Source organism: Lampris incognitus, chromosome 3 (assembly GCF_029633865.1).
Source record: "Lampris incognitus isolate fLamInc1 chromosome 3, fLamInc1.hap2, whole genome shotgun sequence".
NCBI classification, from domain to species: domain Eukaryota; kingdom Metazoa; phylum Chordata; class Actinopteri; order Lampriformes; family Lampridae; genus Lampris; species Lampris incognitus.
In genome coordinates this window covers 97,584,216-97,610,733 of record NC_079213.1, presented here as the reverse complement: position 1 = coordinate 97,610,733, position 26,518 = coordinate 97,584,216, and the positions used below count along the sequence as shown (strand labels likewise).

General features: G+C 43.1%; 1 protein-coding gene across 1 annotated transcript in view; it reads left to right on the top strand.

Annotated features, from left to right (window-relative positions):
• Positions 1 to 26,518, top strand: part of ell (elongation factor RNA polymerase II) — a 51,173-nt gene that overhangs the window by 4,518 nt on the left and 20,137 nt on the right. The window contains exons 2-3 of the mRNA XM_056277176.1: positions 13,028 to 13,072; positions 25,252 to 25,373. Of these exons, the coding sequence (XP_056133151.1) occupies positions 13,028 to 13,072; positions 25,252 to 25,373 (167 nt within the window). The remainder of the gene's footprint in view (positions 1 to 13,027; positions 13,073 to 25,251; positions 25,374 to 26,518) is intronic.

Genomic DNA, 26,518 nt, shown 5'->3' with positions numbered 1-26,518 from the left:
CTAAGTCAGGTTTTTTTTTCTTCCCCGTTTTGTTATGCTTCCCTGTCAAATCCCTCACGTACCAGCCCCTATGGGAATGGTATGGGAAGTAATGGAGACTGGTGGGGATTTTGTTGCCTGACGTTGGTCAGCTTGTGTTGGTGCCATGGTTATTTAAGGAATGCTGACTCCTCGGTTTCAACAGATCGAAAGGGGCACTGCAAGAGATGACCATATCCATTAGGGCCTAATATGACTCCAAATGTCATGATGTCCCTCTGTCCTGTCGGGAGGTTGCTACACTGGTCAACCTGGTGTCGCTGTGTGCAGAACACACCCTCTGACATGCAGGTCTCATGTCTCCCAAAGAGATCGTTATTGGACTGCTCAGATCTGACCTTAGACTGCAAACATCTGCCATTTTAAGCCTCTGTTGGGGAAGTATGGCTGGTGAAATTAAAACTCAATCACATGCAAAGCTCATGACGTAAAGTGGCTGCAAAGGACCAAATAAAGGAAATGCAACTACAGTGTGCTTCAGCAGTGGGCATTCATCATATTAAGGATGATAGCTGTCAAAGTCGGATAGTTATTAGTAATTTTTACAAAGAATTAACTTATCATGGCTGAGCACCATGCTTTAAAGTTGTTATTATTATTATTATTATTATTATTATTATAATACACCGGTTCCAGCACCAGGCAAGAAACTTTTTTTCATGTCATTCTTCTTGTCAAAGCAGCCTGCAATGCAAAGTCCATGTTCATCTTCTCATTATCTGCTTCAACTGTCTCTGTGCCAGTATAAAACCCTAGCTTAGCTTAATGTTGCATCATCTTTTTTAATATTACTTAATAACCATACTAATTTATCAGTCTTGACATATAGGCTATCACATGCAAATAATTGAACCTTTCGTTGACTGAGGATGTGCATGGCAAATTAAAATGCCCCATGTGACTTGTTTCCTTACTTGCTTTCTTACTGACTGTAAAATTCAAGGGGCAAGATCTATCACTTAAGTACTTCAAATTTCAGTTTCCTTTGTGTAACTCATACATATGACTAGTTATTCTTCCACCTTTGCTTTAAAAATTTTAAGACTGCTTTATCTTTCAAAGGCCATTACCATGATCATCGTGTCTTCTCTCTCACATCACTAGTATCAGACCTAGATTACAACATGAAGATGGCTCTTTAAAGGACTCTTAATAGCAGCTGAAATGAGTCTGATTGTCTAAATTTGGAAATGATGCTGCTAAGTCTATTGCTTTCTGTCTGTATGATGAGGTCACATTCATTATCATCTAGAGATTTGTCCTTGCATTTTTAGTAATTTGCTTTATAAGAAGTCCAATTACTTACTATAACTGTTTACTAATCAAGCCCACATCATTGCAGTGTAATACTTTGCACTCGCACATAATTTATCTGAAATGTTTTGAAGAGATGGTCTAATACACCAGTTACGCCACTGCACAGTCCATGTTCTATGATGTGTGTAAACACTTAACCTCAATTGCAAATGATGAAGCATGTTATAGCCCCAATAAGAGTTCAATCCTGCAGAGTGCATGTGTTCCTTCCACCTTTTGAAATCCTAGACAGGAGGAACACCTTCAGTGTGACATTGATGCAACAAAGAACCTAACTCTGCATGCCTTAGCCCAAGCCACAGGGAATATTCCGGTCCTGTTACTAGAAACCTTTGAGAATGCAACATTAGTTATAAATTGAAAAGAAAAAAACAAATTCTGTGTTCTTTTATGTTTCGTTTGAGTGTCTGCAAGTATTATGCAGTATATCATACGTCATTTTATGTGACCATAAATTGCGTTTGCCCAGGGCCATATTGAGCTTCTTGCAATTCAACACCAGGCTCTTGTGTCAACTGTTTCCTAAGGTGTAAAACTACTTAAAAAAATGAAATTTAGGCTACACTGCAACGATTGCTGTTCTTGCAATTTAGCCCCATGTTATCTCTGTTAATCAAAGTGAGGGAATAAGCTTACGCCTCTCATAAGAGAACTGTGGTCACGAGTCCGAGAGTGGGTTGGGTGTTCTTGACCAGCAGAACAGCTGTTAAACATGAATCAAGCATTTCTGAGTGGAAGCTTTTCTCTCTGACTCTCCATTCTCTTACTCGGGTTTTGACATTTATTTGGAATAAACTGGCCTAGTTTTTGCATAAATGTGCTGAAGAGTTGCAGACCTGGATAACAAATGTTTTTGAGATTCACACATGGAGATGTGGATCATGTAAACAAATGACAGTTAACAGATATTGTGTTGATATGATTTAGCTGGAAATTTAAACCTTCAAAACCCTTTACAAACGCTGTGCACAATAATAAATACATTATCCCAGTAATTTTGTGTCTTAAATTTTGATGTGTTTCTACTATCTATCTATCTATCTATATGGGAAGGGGGAGTCAGAGGATCCCTGTCATGGCTACAGACCTCAAACTTCACATCGGTCAGTAACTTTTTAAGAAATAAACTGATTTCAAGCAGAAAAATTTGCAAACTTTTGCCTTAAAGCGCTTCAATCGCCACTCGTTACTTTTCTCCTCGTCTGTAATACCTCCAGGTATTCCCTATTCTGTTGTGATTTGGCAACGCATGTGAACATCCACAGCGTTGTCATCGAGCCATGGTCAGGAGCTACACTCTGTCCGTAAGGTTAGCTAGTCCTGTGGAACATTCTGGGCTCAGGTCCCAGAGAATAGTGACATGTCAGCAGCCCATTCAAATGAAGAGGCTGAGTGTTGCACTATGTTAGCAGGGCTGGATGGGGGAGGGGGAGGGTGCCGGGTGGGAGAGCTAAATTCGGTGCTCTGTTAAACATTGCAGTGTTGGACCAGAGAACGTGGCACCATGAAAGGTCTGGTGTGGCTGGATAGGCTGGGCTGTTACAGAGCCTATATCTAAGACCAGTTATTGGTTTGCTTCCTTTATCCACACTTCTTTTCTTTACCTTTTTTTTTTGTGTATTCAGTGATACCCAACTGTTTTCTTAAGTCATGTCTCTAACCAATTTTTTGACCACTTTCATGTGGCAGCAAGGGGTCATGTTTTGATGAGACCCTTAATCGTTTACTTGACTGTGTGATGTGTATCTCAAATCGTGAGCTTCCAACTCTGGAAAATTCTCAGTTCTTATTTTATCTAACGTTGTAGTGACATTCCTTAATGTCCAGTCAGTCAAGTGGTGAATATGCCAAGGTTGGTCTCATTCATTGAGCTTGTCTTGTGTCACCGTTAATTTCCATTTATTGTATTCTGATGTTTTATGAATGTCAAAGTAGCCTTTGCAAATAATATTTGGTGATCCTTTGCACATAGTACATGCATGTACTGAAGCACACATACCTAATGTTGCAATCAATTTGACAATTTCCCAAGAAACATCATGTCGTCATAGGTCTAATTTGTCTTCACAAAGGTTACAAATCTACATCACTGACTAACACTCAATTGAGAAATGTACTGTTGTAGTAAAGCAGACATTGGCCCATACCATTTGCAGCTTTGCACAAGAATCTTCATTTCTGCTTAGGTTCTCAAAGTTGGGGGTTGGGGTGTGTGTGGCTTTTTGCTTCTCAGTGAAATAAGTCATGTTGAAAATATTCAGCAGTTTAACTCTACCTGTTATATTTTACCACCTCTTGACATTACACGCCAGCCATTCTCAAACTGGGCTGTTGAACCCTCAATGAACATGATTCAAGTGTTTTAAGATGTTCCATGGATTGTGTGAAAAATATTTCCACTATATAACTGCATTCCCATTTTGCTGGCTTTTTTTTTGTCTTGAGATAATCGTCAAAATAATTTCTGAGGGACAGATTATTGAAAGGTATCAATCAGGTAGTACCGCCTGCAGCCTGCGGGAAGGCGGAGTTGGCCGTCCAACCCTGCCCACATTCATTACCGGCTCAGTGACTCTGATAATGTAATCATCAAGGGTTTAACTAATATAAGATTCAGTGCCACATGCTACCAATCCCGGCAGTGGGACCGCTGGTATAGCTGCCTTCTTATAAGACACTGATTTGTTCAGTTTATGTTATTTTATTGTTTACTCTTTGTATTGTCTGGGGTTTGTCTTCTACCCATTTGTCTTTGTCTCTTATGGACCCTGAGTCTGCAATAAAGTTTTGAATTGAATTGAATTACGTCACCGTGCTTCGTTCCCCAGCCCACATGGATTACTCACCGTGCTTTGATTTGGCATTTTACCACACAGGCCCAGCCCCGAAAACAATAAACAGGACTACTTTATAGCAGTATATATATGTTACTACCACATTCTGCACGATTCTATACTAGGCAGGACACGTAAAATGTAATTATTACATTCACGTTACCGTGCTTCGTACTCACCGTGCTTTTGATTTGGCATTTTACCCCACAGATCCAGCCCAGAGGGTTATAAAAGTGCGCGCACGCACGCGTACATACACACCGGTCATTTTAAATTGTTTGAAAAATAGTAGGTAGGTCTACTACTAGTAGTATTATAGTTGTTAAAATGTTAATTTTGGTGTCAGTCAGCGGTTCGGATAATGGATGGATCGTTTCCTAACGGACATACCAACATATGCAATACATTGTCTCAATTGGCTATTAATCTTGACAGAATATAGAGTTTTAAAACCGGCCATCAATTTGAACGACCGCCCATTTTAGGTAGCTTAGGCTAGCGTTTTTAGGTAGGAGTGAAATCCCGATCGTTCTTGTGTTAAGGAACGGGTTATGTATTGTAACGCAACATCAAACTATATCGATATTAAACGGTGTTGTCTCGTCCTATCGCTTGTTTGAAAATATATCGATATAACGTGAACAGCCGATGTACCGCCCAGCCCTACACGACGCTGTCGCTCGTTTAAAATAACTGATCTAACGTTACATGCCAACAACGCTACGCAGTGTGACTAACCAGCCTACATATCCTTACGCATTTGATTCCTAATAAGATTTTAATGAGCTTTTAAATTACTGCAGCAAGGCAATTTAACACTCACCGACATAATGCGAGTTTCTTCTTCCGGCCTACTTTTTAAACCGGAAAAGGGAAAAGGTCCCGTGAATCCTAAAATTATGGTTTTGGGTAACTTACGAATATGAATTCTGTTGCGAACAAAGCGTTATAATATTAACATGTTTTGTTCATCAAGATAATCCTCACAAATCAATCCACTTTTTAACGAATATTGATCTACACAGGCAATTAACAGAAGTTTGAAGCACAATAGCTTCAGAATTAACAGTCGCGATATTAACGGCCAAAATTTGTGTTGTAGAACAAAACGTGAAACTCTCGTAGGCTTATGTTAAACACAGACATTATTTTCTGCATAAATCGCTGTCAATCTATTGTGGGCGGGCGGGGCCGCACCTGTGGGCGGGGCTGGGCGGGGCCAACTCCGCCTTCCCGCAGGCTGTGACTCGTCACTCGTCACAGTACACCATTCTATATTCAGTCACTTGAGGAGTAGGATTATATATATATATATATAATGGCTCTCGGTGGCTAAAAAGGTTAAGAATCATTGTTAGTGCCTATGCTATTTGATGCTAAAATAAATCTAAAACAAAGACTGACTCAAAAACCTTCTGTGGTGCCCAGGCAGAAGGTTTTCTCATGCAGAGATTCCAGACAGCCTTGGCATAAGGTTTTAAAACCTTTGGCAACGCATGTGATTTTTGTCTAACTTTTATGGGTGTGTGCTAGAAGTGTTATTTATTTTAGGGTTGTGCTAAGATTTCCGCATTCTGCTTGGCTCCGCTTTCTTCTGGACCAGATTTGATCTGTCTCAGAATCAATAAGGAACAAAAGCCGAAATGAATTCCTTTAATGCGTTTCACAGTTGTCTAGCCCATTGTTATATCTGCTTGATTCTTAGTGTCTCATTGTTAAACTGCTTATTCAAATACTACATCATTGCCAATCTTTGATATGAGCCAAGTCTTTTGTTGCTTTTGATTAGTGCTTTTGTATGATTTTCCACTGTGTTGATTGTGTTGGCCATAGCTATGGTTGTGTTTGGGAAAGAAAAAAAAAACAAAAAAAAAACTAAGTAGGCTGTATGTGGCATTAGCTTTGTTTGCACACATTGTTGAAGTATAGCAATCATTCACTTCTGCATGATGCTCTATTATTATATTTGATGCAAAATGGTCAAGAACTGCAAATGGCTCAAATCCTGGTTCTTAAAAAAATCACAAATAGAAAATTTGTATGGCCTCATTAACCACACAGTCTGATGATGTCATGGCCAATGGTATGCAAGATATGATCTGTAAATTTTCCCCTTCAACCTCTTAATTCCTGTGCCTCTAATCTGACAATAGTATTCACATCAAACGGAAGGCTGGTAGGTGCCGTTCATTATTCAAAATGACATGTCTCTAGCAGGTAGCAACACACAGCAAAAAATGTTGTGGGGTGATTTTGGATTCTACAACAGAATGAAGGGTAATACCTGATGGACATGGCATTTGAAAGCATGAGCTATATCTTGAATGTTATGGTGAGGTTGTCTTGACTGAGCAAAGTAAGCGGTTGCTGCCCCTTTCACTCTATGGTGTACCTTCTCCATGTTTAAATATTGTGTAATAGATATAGGCTAAAGGTTTACACAAAGTGAAAGTGGACACTTGTTTTAGCTTTGTTACAGTGTTCTCTTGACCAGTTTATTTTGCTCCCACACAGTCACGATACAGCTGAGCATACCATGCTTTTGATATGCACTAGGAAAAGTGAGGACCTTTTAAGACCCTGCACTAGCAACTTTTCATTCTGCTAAAGTGTCCTTGAGCAAGACAGTATGTCCATATAGCTACAATTAGGATTTTAGCTAAATTCAAATTGTAATGAAGTTTTTTTTTTCCTCTCCAAAAATGGGTATCGTTCAAGCCTATTTCACATTCTTGTATCTTGTTGAGGCCTCGATCTGTTTATTGCCTTCACGTATGCAGGACTGTACGCTTAATTTTTTAGGCGGTAGCGCTGGTGCTAGTAAGCTAAAGATTTCAATAACACAAAGAAAAATTTAGTAGCACTCACAGGTGGACGGTTAAACACGTTTTAATGGTCAAAAAATACATTTACTGGTATCTGGGTGGCGTAGTGGTCTATTCCGTTGCCTACCAACACAGGGATCGCCGGTTTGAATCCCCGTCTTACCTCAGGCTTGGTCAGGCGTTCCTACAGATACAATTGGCCGTGTCTGCGGGTGGGAAGCTGGATGGAGGCATGTGGTAGTCTGCAGCCCTACCCGCATCGGCAGAGGGGGTGGAGCAGCGACCAGGATGGCTCGGAAGAATGGGGTAATTGGCCAAGTACAATTGGGAGAAAAGGGGGGGGGGTAAAAAAACAAACAAACAAAACATATTGTTGACTGGCATTTGAACTGGTTCTTTACAATAAAAAAATATTTAAACTTCAGAAAAACTGTGCCCATTCCTTTATAGTTGGGCTGCCTTGAATATTTAAATGAGGAAAGCTAATGGATTGCAGACTTTGTTGGGTCGATTGTTTCCAATGCACCTTTCTCCACGTTGGTCTGAATGAGATCTTTGTTGTGGAGACATGAAGACTGCTCCAGAAAGGAGAGAACCCTCTCTTACATTAGGCAGAAGAGATTGGAAACAGCAGCATGATTGCAACCAAGTGCAGGGTGTTCTATAAAACAGCAACTAATATATACGTTCTATGTGTGAAAGGTATGTTAACATTTATTAAACTAATTCTCGAGATATTATTGACATACCTAACAGTCATGTTTGTATGGATCTTTTGTTAAGAGTTTGCCACAGAGCTAGGTAGTATCTATTGTCGCTGAAGGTGCTGGCAACAAGAACCTTCAGTTTCTGCCACTCCTCCTGCACTTTGTTGGTGTTGCACCTTTCTCTATGAACATAAATATGGTGGGAGATGAATATAAATAGAGGTTGTTATTGAGGTGAATTCCTCCTAGTTAAGTGTGAGTTTAAGTTGATGTACTCACTTTTTAAGGATGTCACCAAATTGCTTCAGAAGGACATCATCCTCTTCAATGCCATAGTCCAGCAGTTGGGTTCGACTTTCAGGCCATGCATTAGGGGTCAACTGATTATCAGCTTGGCTAATTATCAGATCCAGTATTAACCACTTTTATCCATCCATCTATTATCCAAATTGCTTATCCTACTCTCAGGGTCACGGGATGCTGGTGCCTATCCCAGCAGTCATTGTAGGCGGGGAGACACCCTGGACAGGCCGCCAGGCCATCACAGGGCCCCCCCACACACACACACACACACACACACACACACACACACGTATTCACACCTTGGGACAATTTAGTACAGCCGATTCACCTGACCTACATGTCTTTGAACTGTGGGAGGAAACCGGAGGAAACCCACACAGACAAGGGGAGAACATGCAAACTCCACATAGAGGATGACCCGGGACGACCCCCAAGGTTGGACTACCCCGAGGCTCGAACCTAGGACCTTCTTGCTGTGAGGTGACTGCTCTAACCACTGCGCCACTGTGCCGCCCAGAAATGTCGATAAGCATGTAAATTCTGCCCTTTACTTGAAAATATTTGTTAGTGTCAGGATGTGTAAAACACCACGGTTGAAAAATTTAAAATTACCCTCCGTAATGTTGAAAGGAAAGGGTTGCGGTGTAAGGGCTGGGGAATAAGAAAGCATGAGGCGATCTCTCAAATTTTGGAGCTCTTTTCTAACAGAATTGTGGGAGATCTTGAAAGGCATGGCCAACATTTGGGTCACTGTTTAAAATGTGCCAATGCACACTACACTGAAACGCGTCTGTGCTGCTCTAAAAAACAAAAGTGAGAGAATCGGGTCATTTGTTTGAAGAGTGCAGCTGCCCGGGCCACGCCGCCTACATGAGCGGTGCATTTGCGCAGTGGAACCTCTTTCTTTTGTTTTCGGCGCCCATGTTAACAGGTTAGAGCAGCCACAAAGCCCACGTGGCTCAGGCACAGCTCAAGCCACACTGCAGTGATGCAACTCTAGACTATAGATGTGATGCCTATTTTCTCTGCGTGAGGCATGGCTCAGTGAAAATGATCTGTTGATGGTCGTAATGACATCACACTAGCAACATTGCATTACATAACTGACACCTTTTCACTATAGCTGATTTTAGCCAATTTAACAATGGCATGTCAAGAGAAAGTGGAGGCTACACGGGTACCATGTAGTTCTAGCAGAAACCCCATGTAGGCTATAATTATGTTAACGGAACATTAGGGGTCTTGTTGGGATGGTAACCCTAGCTTTACGAATTTTCAAAACTCTCGCGGGATTATATTATACTTTTTTTGATGGCCATTATCAAAGGCAAACTCAGTGTAGAAAGATAGGGCTGGCAGTAGCAGTGCCACAGCAGCAGTGCTGTCTGTGTGGACACCACACACATGTGAGCTGCAGCAGTTCAGCGGGGTAGCCGTCATACACAGGTAAAGGTAAGCGGTGTGGAACAGGCCTAGACTTCCTAGCTCATAGAACACATCAGCCAAAAATTGACTGAAGGCACAAAAGTCTACACCACATCGGATGCTTGATTTAAGGGCATTTTCACACTTAGTCGGTTTTCTTTGGTCCGAATCAGTTGCCAATTTGTTGCATTTTCGCTTTGATTCAGTTTGGTTTCACATGGCAAAATTTCAGGCGAACCAAAATGTAGCAACAAAAGCCATGTGGGAGCTGTCACTCCGTTCATTGGTCAGAAATCTTGTGCGGTTGGCGGGCAGAGAAAAGAGAGTTTGTTTTTCTTCCGGGACAGCTATCCAAAATGGGCCATCAGCAGAATTGGCATTTGTTCATTGTGGCCATCGTTTGGGCTATATACCAAGCCAAAATATGCGAGCAGAATGGTACATTTGAATGCACTTCAAGGCAACATCTAGAGAACAATGTGTTCCTTCACGTTACGTGAAGAAGACGTGCTACCTTCAGTTGGCAATTCTGTGTTGACAAAGCTTGTCCTCAGCCCATAATGCACAGCGCAGCTGGCGACAGGACCTTGTGCGCAATGCTCCCTGCAGTTGATTCATATCTAGGTCGGGTCACGTTCATACCACAAACAAATTGTACTAGATTTCGTTTGTAACCGAAAGTGGTAGGTCTTCCACACAAGGTGCAGCAACTCGTACACCTTGTCCAGCATGGGCTCCTTTTTCTGGAGGGTGAGGCTTGCAAGCTCCGATCTAAATGTGAATTAAAAAGTGAAAAGGCTTGTAAAAATTTGAGAAAGCAGGAACAGCATAAGACTGGCACAGAGAATTAGACCTACCTGTGAAGCATGCAGTGAAAAGGAATCGTATGACCCCCCCCCCCGCCCCCTAATTTCTCTTTTTAAAAGAGATATAACTCCTCTGTGGTGCCCCATATTCACTAAGGCTCTGTCAGCTCCAAATCCAATGAGCTTCTCCAGTGGCCAAGTGAGCATCTCTACATGTGATGTGTCACTTTGAGATGCTATGTTTTGAAACCACAAAAAGTTGAACCAGTTCATCTGGACACAGCGTTTATTGGGCGAAACGTTCCATCACTCATCTACGTGGCTTCTTCAGTCTCAACTGACTGCAGGTATCCCCACCCTTATAAACATCACAGTTGCATAACGACCAAACCAACGATCATTTTAATATGCAATCGTTGGTTTGGTCATTATGCAGCTGTGCTGTTTTATAAAGGTGGGGATACCTGCAGTCAGTTGAGACTGAAGAAGCCACTTAGATGAGTGATGAAACATTTCTCTGAATAAACGTGTTCAGAGGAATTGATTCAACTTTCTGTGATTTCCTAACCTGGATTATTGAGCATGCATCAAGCCATATGCTTTGAAACGTTATCCCGCTTAAGTATGGGATCCCGTATAAGGAAGGGGGTCTTCCCTGCCATCGTTTCACCTGCCTCCATACAATATGTACAAAACATTGCTTTTTAAGCCTGACTGTTAACAAGCCAAGAGAAGTCTTTTAACCATCCCATCCATCCATTATCCAAACCGCTTATCCTGCTCTCAGGCAGGGAGACACCCTGGACAGGCCACCAGGCCATCACAGGGCCAAGTCTTTTTACCACTGTGGGTTAAATCAATATGTTTTTGTACCCGAGGAGACTGCTCCGTCTGATGAAGAGGAGGTAAGTGTTGAAGGCTCAGGGTTAACGTTAGCTGCTGTGGCAGCAGATGACTCCATGACCTCCAAGTGATGTCTTTTTTTGCGGTTTTTATCATTCTGACTGGTTGAGGTGACGTTATTAACTACCAAAAAGTACCTTTTTTCATTTTGGTTGATGTTTGAATAGTACTGGTGGCCTGTCCAGGGTGTCTCCCCGCCTGCTGCCCAATGACTACTGGGATAGGCTCCAGCATGCCCGCGACCCTGAGAGCAGGATAAGCGGTTTGGATAATGGATGGATGGATGGATTGAATAGTTCAATATCTTCTTGAAGGCTATAAGGTTGTCGTTAGCTGGCATAGTTGGTAGTGTTCTGTTTAAATGAATGGAATACTATCTGTTTGACAATGCAATCCTTTACCAAGATTTATTTATTTATTTATTTTTTAGTAGTTGCATTGGAATGGACAGTAGACACTTCAAAATACATTTCCCATAAAGCATTGCTCCAATAAGGGACAGGCACTTGTCCGGGGCAAGAAGATTTTGTTTCTTTAGCTGATTTTTACAGCTGTGACACCAGCGTAACCCACTCACACACGTGCGAGTGGATACATATTTCTCTTCGCACAGGATAATTTTTAATGGCGCATGGCATGCAATCCAAACTGTTGTGCTGTGCAGCTCTGGCATGTCGGTGGAACAGCAATGCTTCTGTGTCAGAAATGGAATTCTCTACCAGAATGGGCATATTCAGGCTGTCTAAGCCCAGGATATTTCCCAATTGTCCAGACAGCAGAGGAATTTGATTGTATTGACTGTATTTGTCCCTCACAAGTTGACCAGACTTATTCAAGCCTTGTCTGGGGGGATACTAACAGCGAAAAATATTTGAAAAATGTCAGTACAGCTCTATCCGTTTGTTGGCTGGCTGGACACCAACACACACTCACGCTTGCACGCCTTGACTTTCCAGCAACTGACATGCAGTTTGGTTTTGCACAGATCTACTGTTGGCTATGTCATTGTCAGGTTATCTGTCTTCCTTTATGTCAGTCTTGGTGATAATGCGAATTGGTCAGGTTAGGAAATTGACTGGTGTTGATAACATGCTGCTTGCTTGGTATTTTAATCCTGTATCCTGTGGGGAGAGGTCATTTAAATGGTAGAGGCTCATGGTTTGAAGAGATGAACCTAGTTGGTGGAGAAGCACTGCTCGGAAGTCTTGCATTCCTCATTTTTCTATTTACTTGGCAGGTCCAAAAACAACTTAGGAACAGGATACGTCCAGGTCTTAAATGGGGGAGTAGATCTCTGGAGGCTTCAGTCTTGGCTAATGCAAATTTCAGATATTTATGTTGGTGCTTTTGGTAATTTACTGTAGTGATAAAGTAGCTATTTTTTCCAACCGATTTTGCTTAGGAATTTCCAGCAGTCAGTTGACCTTGTGTGTTTTCCCAGCTGCTTGGATGGATTTGTACCATTGTAATTTCAATTTTAACTACAGCAAGCAGTTAACATTGTGAAGTGATTTATTGTTTTGGCTGACACGTGACTGAATCAAATGCTGCCTATGCTGTCAGTGCTGTCTGTGAGTCTAACACAACTCACTTCATAATTCAGCAGTTCAGTACTTTGACCCAATTGGCATCTTCCCTTGACATTTTACCTTTTGTTAAAAATGTGCTCTGATAAAAGTCTGGTGGACTGAAAGCTCAGCACAGAAATTTGCACAGATCCAAGCATGCAGAAGTTCTGTCTATTCCAATGTGGATGTTAACTCTCCCTGCACCTTGGTTGAAGACCTCCCAGCTGGGTGGCAGTGGACATTTTTTGACCACTTGTTGTAAATGAAATGTCTAACAATACCTTTATTCTTCTCTTTTAGGGTCTGTCATCACAGCCGCTGATCCGATTTACTGGGAACCAAGGGGTAAGTTTCCTAAATGCATCTAGAGGTGAAAGATATTGGAAGTGATATGTTCAGAGGTACTGGTTACTGAGAGTTTAGTTTTGGCAGGGCATTTGTTTCTGTAAGCCATTTATCTGATCATTTGCTGTAGAATGTTCGGAGGGAGTATTTAAAGCTTTTTATTGTTGTCTGAAAATTCAGTTGTTTGAGTCGTCTTGTTTGCACCACAGTTATGCCTCCGAGTTGAAATGAAATCCATTCATAACTTTGGTTGTGTTCGTTGGGGAATTTTGGACAGTTCAGAAATAAGGGATTGTTGGCTTGATTTGCTGTTGATAGAACGTATGCAGAAAAACTTCATGCTGGCAGTCAAGTTTGGTCCAACATCTAAGCTGTACTGCTGCATGCAAACCAAAAGGTTTGTGAAAGTGTTAAAAGAGTTACAAAATCATGTTGAAAAAGTATGCCGATTGTATTAGTGGGTTTGAAGCTTTTGCCAAAAAGGACAGAAAGTACAAATTGTTGACATCACTGATTTCCTGTTCAGCCAGGAGATTTTGAAAGGTTTAGGCTAACACAGCAAAAAAACAAAAAAAAAGTGCTCTAGTCTGACGTGTATTAAAAAGTTCTTAGATTGTGAAAGAGTTCACCTTCTACCGGCTGGCTAGAAGTCAGTGTCAGGACCCAGCATGAGCCTGCTTCAGCTGCATCAACAGCACTGACTTCCCCTAGTTGTCAGCAGCCAGTGATCGCTGACTGGATTAGATTTCCTGTCATTCTGGAAGCCATGTCTGTTACTGCACATACATTTGCATGGAGCAGGAAGAGGACATGATCACACAAGCCTGCAGTATCCCACCAGAGTGAAGTTCTCACTCATTGTGAAAGGGGTGGTGGGTGGGGGGGGGGTCCGTTTTTCCAGATTTACCGCAAGTTTTGTGCATATTGAATTGATATGGAAACAGGATGCGCTATTGCACACTGGACACCGCTTCTGTTTGCATCCTCACCATTTGCTTTGCTAACTCACAAAGTCAAGGGTGAGAAAATTGTATTTATTCAAAAAGACGTTAAATACAAAACTTTATTTTTGTCGGGTCAAGCTCCTTATCTCTGCAAGGGAACATTTGTTTGACCAGCATCCACATGGAAAACTGTGATTCACATCAGCTGTAGTCCATGAAAAAGCGGTGAACTGTGAGGGAAAACATTTCAGTTTGGTACATGTATTCACTAGATGTGTATTTTCATTTGTCTACTTTAAAAAAAACAGGAGCTCTATATTATTTGCTCTGTTTTCCACAGATGTAAATAAGAGTGGTTAAATACAGAATGAAAAATAGCCATTTTTTCTGAATATATGATGATTGAAGATGACGATGATGATGATGATGATGATTGGGGGATTTAAGTGAGAATTTACATCTGGAGTGAGATTTGTCATTGTAAAATCCCACTCCCCATAGAAAGCAATGAAACTTCTCACCCCTCACTGACTGACCTGGTGTTTTCCTCTTAAATGGCAAAAAAAAGAAAGAAAAGAAAAGCCATCTTGTTAACTAAAGTTCATGAATGGATAAAGAAATTAACATCAAGTGACTTGGAAATTTGTCAATTAATCTGAACTGTTAAGAGCATGATCTCCATGTTGGCAGAGCCTGGCAAAGCCTTTTTGTTCATAACTTGACTGGACGGAGCTGGAATGAAATAACCTCATTGTGTTTTGTTTTCTTCAAACAAATCCTTCAGTTGGACAAAGTAGCACAGTAAATACCCGATATGGAAAACAACTGGGGGGGGGGGGGGAAATGTGAGGAAAGTAGAACCTGAAATGCTAAGCCATAACCAAACAACGATAAATGTGCTACCGGATTGTTGCTCCATATTCTAACATGTAGGTGTATGTTACCAGTATTGACAGACATTGCCTTGTAACCAATAAGAATTGACTAAAAAAGAAAAAATATCGAGCGTCCGGGTAGCGAAGCAGTCTGTTCCGTTGCCTACCAACATGGGGATCACTGGTTCAAATCCCCGTGTTACCTCCGGCTTGGTCGGGCATTCCCACAGATCCAACTGGCTGTGCCTGCGGGTGGAAGCCGGATGTGGGTATGTGTCCTGGTCACTGCATTAGTGCCTCCTCTGGTCAGTCGAGGCACCTGTTCGGGGGGGGCGGGGGACAGGGGGGGGTAGCGTGATCCTCCCACGCGCTACGTCCCCCAGGTGAAACTCCTCACTGTAAGGTGAAAAGAAGCAGCTGGCGACTCCACATGTATCGGAGGAGGCATGTGGTAGTCTGCAGCCCTCCCTGGATCAGCAGAGGGGGTGGAGCAGCGACCAGGACAGCTCGGGAGAGTGGGGTAAATAGCCAGATACAGTTGGGGGGGTTTCAAAAGAAAAAAGAATTGACTAAAAAAGAAAAAATATCAAGGCAACTGCTCAGTCACATGCTTCCCCTCCAGCATCGATCTTTCTAAATCAGGCTGCCCAAATTGTAGCCTATGGGAGCTTAGTATCAAAATACATTTTCTTTAACACTAAATGTATTTGAGAATATCACTGTATTCATTACGTGCTTGTATTTTACAAATGCTTTGTCGGCAGAAGCACAACAAAACGGTCAAATTCAAAAGCCAGGATTGGGTTTGTTTGCTGTGTGTTTGTATGTTGTCTTGAGGCTTTTTAGCTATTTTGACGAAGCATTACTCAATTTTGATGTGAAAGATGAGGTCTTGGGCAATTTGGTTCATGGCCCTGTCTGATGTCAGTCACTTTGAATCATTTTAGAAATTGTATATGAGCTAAGGTACGCCATCACACATGCTGCAAGTTGGATAATAATGAGAACCCCCCCCCCCTCCGGGCGTCCCTACAGACATTTAGTCGTGTCTGCAGGTGGGAAGCCAGATGTGGGTATGTGTCCTGGTTGCTGCACTAGCGCCTCCTCTGGTCGGTCAGGGCGCCTGTTTGGGGGGGGGGGGGACTGGGGGGAATAGCGTGATCCTCCCGCGTGCTACATCCCCCCCTGGCGAAACTCCTCACTGTCAGGTAAAGAGAAGCGGCTGGCGACTCCACATGTATCAGAGGAGACATGGTCGTCTGCAGTCCTCCCCGGCTCGGCAGAGGGGGTGCAGCAGCGACTGGGATGGCTCGGAAGGGTGGGGTACTTGGACGGGCACAATTGGGGAGAAAAGGGGTGGGGGGGGATATAAAAAAAAAAAGAATGAGAAAATACAAGTTCCAGTCTTGTGGATCTTCTAAACTGGCATGTCAGCAGTGCGGCTTAGGTTTGTGAATTTTCAGCCAGATAGAATTTTCGAGTGGTAAAACTTACAATTGGCTGATAAAAATGGGATCTTTTCTGTTGGATTCTCACTTGTCACAAAGTCTTAATTGAACCTGCTCACCTTTGTTTAGTGTTAGTAAGGCCGATTTCTACTGATGGCATCCTGGACTTCCAACCACACAAATCCTCAGTGCACATTGATGCAATTTCTGTCACCTTGCCAGTGTCGCTGAAGGTATATATTGTGAGTGTATGTGTGTAAAACTGGGAAGGTGCAGTGCAGTGCAGTATACTGCAGTACTGTCTTTTCTGAGGCAGGCTCCACCCTTCATGCTTTTTTACTTTTTTAACTAGCATCGTGGAATGGGGATTTTTTTTCTCCTAAGGGCCAAAGTTCTTTTTCTACCATCTTCTGTGGTCAAACCTTCTCTGTCTGTTTTGTGTAGGCTATGACTTGATCAGCCCATGTTCAGATAGGACCTAATTCAATAAGCCCCTTGCTCAGATTGTAAGAAATGGCACAGAAAGAATAGCGTTTTTATATTATTTGTTTTGCTGAATCTCCTGCCTGAGTCATCTTTATCCAGTATGTGTTGCACAGGGAAGGGAATGCACATGCACACACACACACATATGCAATTACACACTATCAGGGTTAAACAGGCTAATCGACGATGGAGATTAGATGGTGGAAAAGCTAATATTTTTACTGGCTGTTTGAATAGTCAAATAATGCATTTCTTTGACTGGAACGAGTATGAAAAGTGGTGACGTAACTAAATGTATATCATGTCACCAAGTGGCACACTTGAGCCCATATTCCTTCATCCCATTATGGTCAGCCTTTTACCAGGCATGACTGGCATAATGTAACAAGAGCCGAGCACAACTCTGCAAAATTAAAAGCAGGTACCATATAGAAAGGAAGATGCTGCTTTTTAAAAGCTGCCTGGAAAGAAAATCTATCTTCTCTGACAACCTGAGTTTCTGATCTTCCTGTTTGTAAGCCTCATAAAAGGTTTGACCTACATGCTGGGGAAACCCTGACCTGGTTGTTTAGGCCTACTTGTACCCTTTCTTTGTTTACCTAGCACGTGCAAGCCTGGCCCGAAAAGTGGCCAAGGACATTTTGACATCATGTGAAGAAGTGTGGTTTTGCTTATGTGTGTGTGTAAATGATAACAGATACGTGACACATTATTGTCTTACTTCGGCCCACAACCATTGTCCATTGTATTAGTCCGGTCTGGTTCAACACTGTGACAGACTGATGGTCAATGGTGAAATGGAGCCATGGCCACCACTGTTTCCCCTACTTCTCTCTCTCTCTTTTTTTTTTTTGGATTCCCCCCCCTTTTTTTTTTTCTCCCCAATTGTATATGGCCAATTACCCCACTCTTGCGAACCATCCCAGTTGCTGCTCCACCCCCTCTGCCAATCCGGGGAGGGCTATAGACTACCACATGCCTCCTCTGATACATGTGGAGTCGCCAGCTGTTTCTTTTCACCTGACAGTGAGGAGTTTCACCAGGGGGACATAGTGCATGGAAGGATCATGCTGCCCCCCCCCCAACAGGCATCCTGACTGACCAGAGGAGGCGCTAGTGCAGCGACCAGGACACATACTCGCATCCGGCTTCCCACCCGCAGACACCCGGAGGTAACACGGGGATTCGAACCAGCGATCCCCATGTTGGTAGGCAACAGAATATAGACCGCTACGCCACCCTGACACCCCCTCCACTACTTCTTTGTCTCCATTTGTCGCTCTCTGGCTCTGTCTTGCCCTCTTCCTCTGTCTCTCTGATTTGTTCTCTCCTTTAGCGTTTCATTAATTATGGCCGTGGAGTGAGGACTAGAGGAGCTGTGGTGAGGGGCCAGTTCTCTTCAGCGACCCCAGCATGAAAAGAGGCATTGTTTTCAGGACAACATGCAGAACGAGAGGATGAAACTGGCCACAAGCAGTGGGCAGTTGAACAGACTATTTAAAAACCCCTTGCTCTGGTGGGAAAAGTGGTAATAAGGGGGTTACATCTTGTGGAGTGGGTGCTTTGGAGCATTTGTTCTTTATTCACCTATTGTTTAAACACTCTTCTGTGCACTTAATGATGTGCGCTTTTAGTATTTCCATTGCATTTAGTCTGGTTTTCTTGTTTAAGTTGGCAGCAGCATGTTGAAGCCCAAAAAGCTTTGAATACTTGTTCATCTGCTGTTCCCTGCAAGTCTTTGACTTTACAAAGCATAACTAATTTTTTTATGTGAATTTTTTCTGGTCTTTATAGAGAGGAGACAGCAGTGTGGCTAACAGTGGCACGTTAGCGTGACGTTCCACTGCTTACAGCTGGGTGAACCTTGTCCAGCATCAGGACAGAGTAGTCAGTTGAGTGGGCTTGATTTTGGCTATGGTAGATCATTAGGGCAGGACCGGTGATAGCTCAGCAAGAGAGCTGCTCCACATCGGTTTGCCTTTCTGGTCATTAGTACAGTTGTATGCAAAACAGCCACTATTCTATTGGAGACTTGGTATTATTCAGAGCAAGCCACTTTGTTAGTGATTTAAAGGGGGGAAAATAAGTCATGCCTGCTCTTAATTCGGGTGTATCTAGTTAATCAAAAAATGTTTGAGTTTATTATTGTTATTATTAGTATCCCCCCCTTTTTTTCTCTCCCCAATTGTACTTGGCCAATTACCTCGCTCTTCTGAGCTGTCCTGGTCACTGCTCCACCCCTTCTGCCGATCCGGGGAGGGCCGCAGACTACCACATGCCTCCTCCGATACATGTGGAGTCGCCAGCCGCTTCTTTTCACCTGACAGTGAGGAGTTTCACCAGGGGGACGTAGCACATGGGGGGATCACGCTATTCCCCCCAGTTCCCCCTCCCCCCTGAACAGCCACCCTGACCGACCACAGGAGGCGCTAGTGCAGTGATCAGGACACATACCCACATCTGGCTTCCCACCCGCAGACACGGCCAATTGTGTCTGTAGGGACACCCGACCAAGCCGGAGGTAACATGGGGATTCGAACCAGTGATCCCCGTGTTGGTAGGCAACGGAATAGACCGCCACGCCACCCAGATGCCCCTTATTATTATCATTATTATTATAGCATGAATAATTAGATTAGCCAGGTGTCTTCTCACCTTCACCACGAATTTTCACACAACATTCACAGTCTTTTTGTATTCCAGTAAAATTCACATAATTCACAACTTACTACTTTTTTCTCCAAAGGGGACTTTTAACTCAACTTTTAAGTGTTTTTATTGATTATTGAGAAGGAGCCGGGTACACGCAAGGGAAAGCTTTGCCTCCTTTTACTCCCAGGTCGATGAAGGCAGATCCTTGGATCGAGATTGAAATCTGTGGCACAACTACTGGACCATGTCTGTATTCTTGGTCCTATTTATTTTGTATGGACAGCTATGAAAGCCTAGTATGGCGATTATATAGCTACAGTAAATCTTTTTATGTGATACAGCATAGACTGTGGTAGGCTATTTCATTGAAAAGGCATGTTAAGTCAATTTTATTTGTATAGCCTTATCACAAATTACAAATGTGCCTATGTTCTTAAACGAGCAGTGCTTCTACATAATTCGTTATAAGTTAGGTTTGCTAGTGGATTAGGTACTAACTCCGACTAGCAAGCCAAGTAACCTAAACAACTAGATCAACGGTGGCTAACCATGTGCCATGGAGAGCCGTGTGTATGCAGGTTTTCATTCAAACCCTACTCCACTCCTGGGGCCTCATGTATCAATCGTTACTATGGGCAAATTTTTGTGTACATGCCCATAGAATTTTTTAGCCCTCAAGATTGTCTGACAGTCAGCAGCAAGGCATGATGGTTATTTCTAATTCCTTCCTCCTAACATTTATTGTCTACCTCTTGCAACGAGCAATCCCCCAGGCCTGCAAAGACATCAGTGTTAGCCAGTTGGTGTCTAAATTCTGGGGTTACCCAGGTTCTACATTGGCCTCTGAGACAAATTTCAGGGCTAAAAAAATCCCATGAGTGTGTACGCACAAATTTGCCCATAGTAACGATTGATACATGAGGCCCCAGGTGATTTCACTGATGCATTCTTCCTCTTTGGTTGAAGGGTTGCTAATCAGTGAAATCACCTGGTGTGGAGTCCGGCTGGAATGAAAACCTGCATACACACGGCTCTCCATGGCACATGGTTAGCCACTCCTGAACTAGATTCTTCATGAGCGAGATAAGGGCAGCTGAACAACCAGAGTGCCTGAGAGCTGAGATCATGTTTTGATAAACTGCTCATTTGTGTACTGTCACAGTGCAGAACTGTGCATACTAATCTGTGCTTTGTTAGTTCTTGTATGTATGCTGTCACAGGCACTTGGGGACGACATCAATTTCAGTTCTATGATCTATGAAAATGCGTCACATTCAATATGCTCTCTACCATCACTGTAGTAAATGGATCAAGTCTACAGGGCACACAAAATGATGACACCATCACAATCTAATGTGTAGTCGACAACATTCTCCTTTTACCTTCATTGCACTCTGGAAGATGAAGTTCTTCCTAAAACTTGCCCAAAGAGTAGGAAAATGGACACACGATGTTGCGGTATTCAGCATGTACCCTCTTTTCTTTTTCTTTTTTTTGGGGATTTTTTCCCCTTTTTTCTTCCCAGTTGTTGCCGGCCAATTACCCCACTCTTCCGAGCCGTCCCGGTCACTGCTCCACCCTCTCTGCCAATCCGGGGAGGGCTGCAGACTACCATATGTCTCCTCCGATACATGTGGAGTTACCAGCCGCTTCTTTTCACCTGACAGTGAGGAGTTTCGCCAGGGGAACGTAGCACGTGGATGGATCACGCTATTCCCCCCATTCCCCCCCCCCGAACAGGCACCCCGACCGATCCGAGGAGGCAGTAGTGCAGCGACCAGGACACATACCCACATCTGGCTTCCCACCCGCAGACATGGCCAATTGTGTCTGTAGGAACACCCGACCAAGCCGGAGGTAACATGGGGATCTGAGCCGGTTATCCCCGTGTTGGTAAGCAACAGAATAGACCACTACGCTACCCGGACGCCGTGTGCCCTCGTTTTCTTTGGAAACCATACTTGCTCTAGGTGTGAGTAAAGTTATTAAAGCGACACAATAAGTGATGTCAACATTCTCAAGCTTAATCAACGTAGACGTGAGCCATATTTGTGTGGAGGAGCCACAGCCCCACCGGCCTGCCTCCCTGATTCTCACCCTCTTATCCTGTACCGTGTGAGTCAGTGAGCCAACTGAGTCACTCTCCTGTGCCTTGCCTTTCAGTCAGTTCCTCTGCCTCTTAATCATCTCTGGTTTCACACACGCGCATTCAGCCTTTCTCCCCTGTGTATGTGCAAATGCATGACTATTCACAGACAGAAAATTGCTGGCATGACTGCTTGCATTTAAGTTGTTCCTCGGTGTTACAGGAGGATAAAATGGATGTAGTCACTGCTGCTCACGTTCCAGCAAATCTTGTTGATACAAAGACCCAACCTTCAGTAGCATATTTGCACGCCTTTTTTTTTGTGTATGACTCTACAATCCACAACACCATTGCACTTCCTCACCTCTTATTTCACCTGTATATAGTCAATCCTTGTGTATATATTTGAAGATTGTTGCGTTGTAGTGTCATTGTTCTATGTTATGTATGCTGAGAGAGCCACGAAACCGGAGTCAAATTCCATGTATGTACAAACCTACATGGCCAATAAACCCGATTCTGATTTTCTAATTTACTGGTGAAACGGAGCACATGTAGGCTAATTTCTGTAATCCACTTGTAAAACAAAGTCCTCCAATGTTGCAATAGGTTTCAATTATGTATTTATTTTTTGGTGATGGTGGTGGTGGGGGGGGTCCATTGACACAGGTGCATGTGTTTTTGTGTGTGGCTTAAGGATATAAAATGTTATTGTTGTCCTTCTCTTTAATATGAAATGCCACTAATGATTATAATTAATAATAGATGAAACTGAAGTACCTTTCTTCTCATTTACATTTTAAACAGATGTAAGTGATTATTATGGTAAAAGCAACATGACAGGCCTTTCGAGGCTGGTTTTCACCTGGCTTTTAGAGCATTGCTTTAGGGCTCCAAATGTCCCAAAACTAATATTGTAATTCTAACTCCAGCAATATTGTAATTTTTAAGTATATAAAAATTATGATGTTTTAACGCATCTCTTTTGCAAGCTATCAAAAATTTATTAGAGCTGCGATTATAGCCTATGCCACCTCAGTAACTCGTCTGTGCTTGCACTGCGAGTCGGTCTAGATGAGAGCATTTAACTAAAGTGACTAAAATGTCATCTCGATTCTGACTGCCCTGTAAAAGGCTGCAGCGAGAGTCAGAGAGCGTTCTGTTCTACTGGAACGAAGCGTGTCATGTAGCGGAGAGCCCAGGGCTTCACAGAAAGGCAGGGTAGGGACATGGTGTTTATTTATAGTGGGCCACCTGCAGGCTTCACACGTGTTGGGACCTTGGGTAAACAGAGCCGAGCTGCCTGCAGCCAGGCAGCATGTCGGCCACGGCACTGACGGAGGAGCCAGTTATTGAGTCACCGGCTCAGCCACCGATCTAGGTTAGGTTTTGCCTTTCGGGTCACGAGGAAGGAGTTAGTCAAGGGAACCTAGGCTGAGGCTTCCCAAAACTCAGTCTCGCGGGTAGCTCCGTCTTTCCTTTGTAACCCTGGGTCAGTGTAATGCACAAGCTGTGACACAATTTGTATTCAGACCCAGGAAAGCAGAGCAAACCAAGAGGGATCAAGGCACTCCCCTTCCTATGAGCACATCTGTCTCCCTGGTGTCAAATATCCAAACAAACACGCACACATATGCACATTTATTAAGGCAGAGCCTACATACACACAACACTTCACATACACCACACACTATTTATTATTACTAATTTTTTGGTTTGTTTTGTTGTTATTTTATTGCTGTTGTTGCTGCAGGGTTGAGGAGCCGAAACACAAGAATTTTACTCTCTCGTACTTAGAGACGTAACAATAAAGGATCTTGAATCTGTTGAATCCTTGGCCTTGACCTGCTTCAGTTCACCCTCGCTCCTGCAGGATTCTTCTTTTTGGACTTTTCAAACAAGTTTGATTTTTTTCCTTCTTTTTTTATATGCTTTGTGCTAGGATATCCTAATTTTTTAATTTTTTTTTTACAACGAATAAGCTGTTTTGTACTAGGTGAACGTTATGCTCAAATGCGAGAGAATTTCAGTTTCACAGAGTATCCTCTCAGCTCCCTCCTTCGCCATTTCTCTCCTAATAAGATTACTGGCATGCTTGTTAGCACTGCACTAAAGGATTTATAACTCTTTCCTTTCTCACCGTGCGAGTTAAGAACATCAGGAAAGATCTGCATCTCGGTGGCCATTTGTCAAATTATTTCTCCCCTTAGAAAAAAAACAACAACAACAATATCCAGCAACTGGACAGTGGTAGGAAACATGCAGTGCTTTGCAGCACAACGAGTCTGTAATTCTATCGCCTTCTTTTTTCTACACAACACCTGTAGTGTGGGAGGAAGGTAATTATGGGGGTGCAATGGGCTATGTATTACTTAGTTGAAGGCCAAAGCTTACTGAAATACTTATCATAGCCCCTCCACTTTTGTAATCTACCTCCAAGGTCCTCTTTAGTATTGTTCCGGTAGCTAAGAGAGGGAGCGGGCAAGGCTTTGCCCTGCATAGGACATACTAGCGCATACGAAATGTGTCACGAGGGCACAGCACCCATAGATGGGCGGAAGGCAAACAAGGCAGTGGATGCTAGCGAGCTATATTCTGTGAAGCTTTCAGTGCTGTTGATGGATGCCCCGGGTCTAAATTCAGAGCTCTGCCAAGTCGAGGCCAAGGTTGGTTTGATTTACACAACTGGCATTTGTTTATAGAGTGCTGAATGCATTAAGAAGACATGACAAATATTTTAGGCTGTACATTTGTATAAGACAAATCATTCATATTCCTCTTTGAAACAAGCGTTTTGCTTGCCATTTAGTTATCAGAAGTATTTGGTTTTGACAGTGTCCAGGCTTATAAAAGTGTGGGGGTGGTGGGGGGGAATTAAACAAAAAAAGAAATTGGTCAAAAGAATTGGCAAAACAAATAAAAGGTCTTGAAATTTTCTATCAAAATTCAAATAACTTGAGAGACTTTGCACATATGCCAGGTGATTATCAGTTTATAGTCTAAGGCACAAAACAGTTTGTGACCAATGTGTCTGAAAATTAAGGTCATGGCGTCCGGGTAGTGTGATGGTCTATTCCATTGCCTACCAACATGGGGATCACCGGTTCGAATCCCCGTGTTACCTCCGACTTGGCCGGGCATCCCGACAGACACAGTTGGCCGTGTCTGCAGGTGGGAAGCTGGATGTGGGTATGTGTGCTGGTTGCTGCACTAGCACCTCCTGTGGTTGGCCGGGGCACCTGTTTTGGGGGGAGGGGGAACTGGGGGGAATAGCGTGATCCTCCCACGCGCTACATCCCCCCCCCCCCCCGGCGAAACTCCTCACTGTCAGGTGAAAAGAAGCGGCTGGCGACTCCTCCACATGTATCGGAGGAGGCATGTGGTAGTCTGCAGCCCTCCCCGAATCGGCAGAGGGGGTGGAGCCGCGACCAGGATGGCTCTGAAGAATGGGGTGATTGTCCAAGTACAATTGGGGAGGAAAGGGGGGGTTTTAAAAAAATTAAGGTTATGTAAATTATGTTATTTCAAAATGGGAAATGTATTATCGCGACCCTGTCACAATAATAATCACCCTGTGATGCGTTTCAGTTTATTTTCTATTGCTGTTCGATAATTCTGCGAAATCATTAGAATAGGAGCACTCTCTTTCATTTGAGGTTTTGAATGTGTTTTTCTCTGCCCTCAACAGAAAATCTCAATACCACGGTCAGAAAATCCAAATGAGCTGCGAACATTTACTTTCTACCTGTCTAATGTGGGCAGAGATAACCCCCAGGGAAGCTTCGATTGCATCCAGCAGTACATCACCAGGTGAACAAACACACAAGTGCACACACACAAACACACACTCGCTCCTTTGTCCTTTCCTGATTGCATTCAGTGACTATGCACCCACCTCTCAAGGAATCTCGTGGGATTTCTGCCACATCATCTTCTCTCTCCATACCCTGCTGTTCATTGTTTGTTTGTTTGTTTTTTTTGTTTTTTTTTTTTTTTTTTAGCTCTGTGTAGTTAAAACGGGAGGAAAAGGGAAGTCAGTAATGCTTGGACAGCATAGTTTGGTGGGGGCACTCGCATGCAGATCCGTTTATTTGTTCGGCATAGCTTGGATCTGAGCCAAATTACCATGTCTCTGTGAGATTCTTAAGAGAGTTCACTGACTAGCAGAATGGAGCTCCAGATGGCAGCTGGTAAATGGAAAGCTCTTATTCCGATGGTTAAGCTCTCTTCTCGTGCTTTCTGTGTCCCTGGCCTGACTGAGGTGGTGAAAATGCTGACAGAGTTACGTGAACGGGGACCAAACATATGTGTTCATATGGAAAGGGACCAGAAAAGTGAAAATGAGAAGGAAGTGGATTCGTTGGTTCATCCAGCGGTCGAGTTTCCGACACCTTCATCCTGACAAAAAAAACGTCAAAAAGGGGGTCAATTGAAGTTCATCCACATCTCTGTCTGGATCCTAATCAGCCTCTAATTCCAATCTAAACCCAACGACAGAGCCCAGCTATTGAGGACGGTTGCCAGCTCCATCTCATCTTCTGCCAAACCCTCATCAAAGTAGAGGGGAATCGGGGGGGGGGGGGTAGAGCCATGAAAAAAATAGGATTTGATGCAGCAGTGATTTGTAATGTGGGAATCCACAGTTTGATGAAAACTGAAAGAAAAAAAGAGTAAAAGTGATACCCTCAGGGTGTTTATCATTGATGTCAGTTGTGCTAGTTAGATGGGAATGGCACAGCTAAGGAGTAGTTTATTATAAATGATGACTTCTTTATAGTAAAGATTCTTTTTTTTTTCTTTGAAACTAGTAGCTTTATAGCATTGATTTCGACGTTTCATACAAGATTTAGTGTCTTAGAGAGTTGCATTTTTCTCTTTGCTGAATCCATTTCCCCTCAATTTCTTTTGCTCTTAGCCTCTTTCAACTTCCTTCCACTCCTCCTCATTGCTTTCTT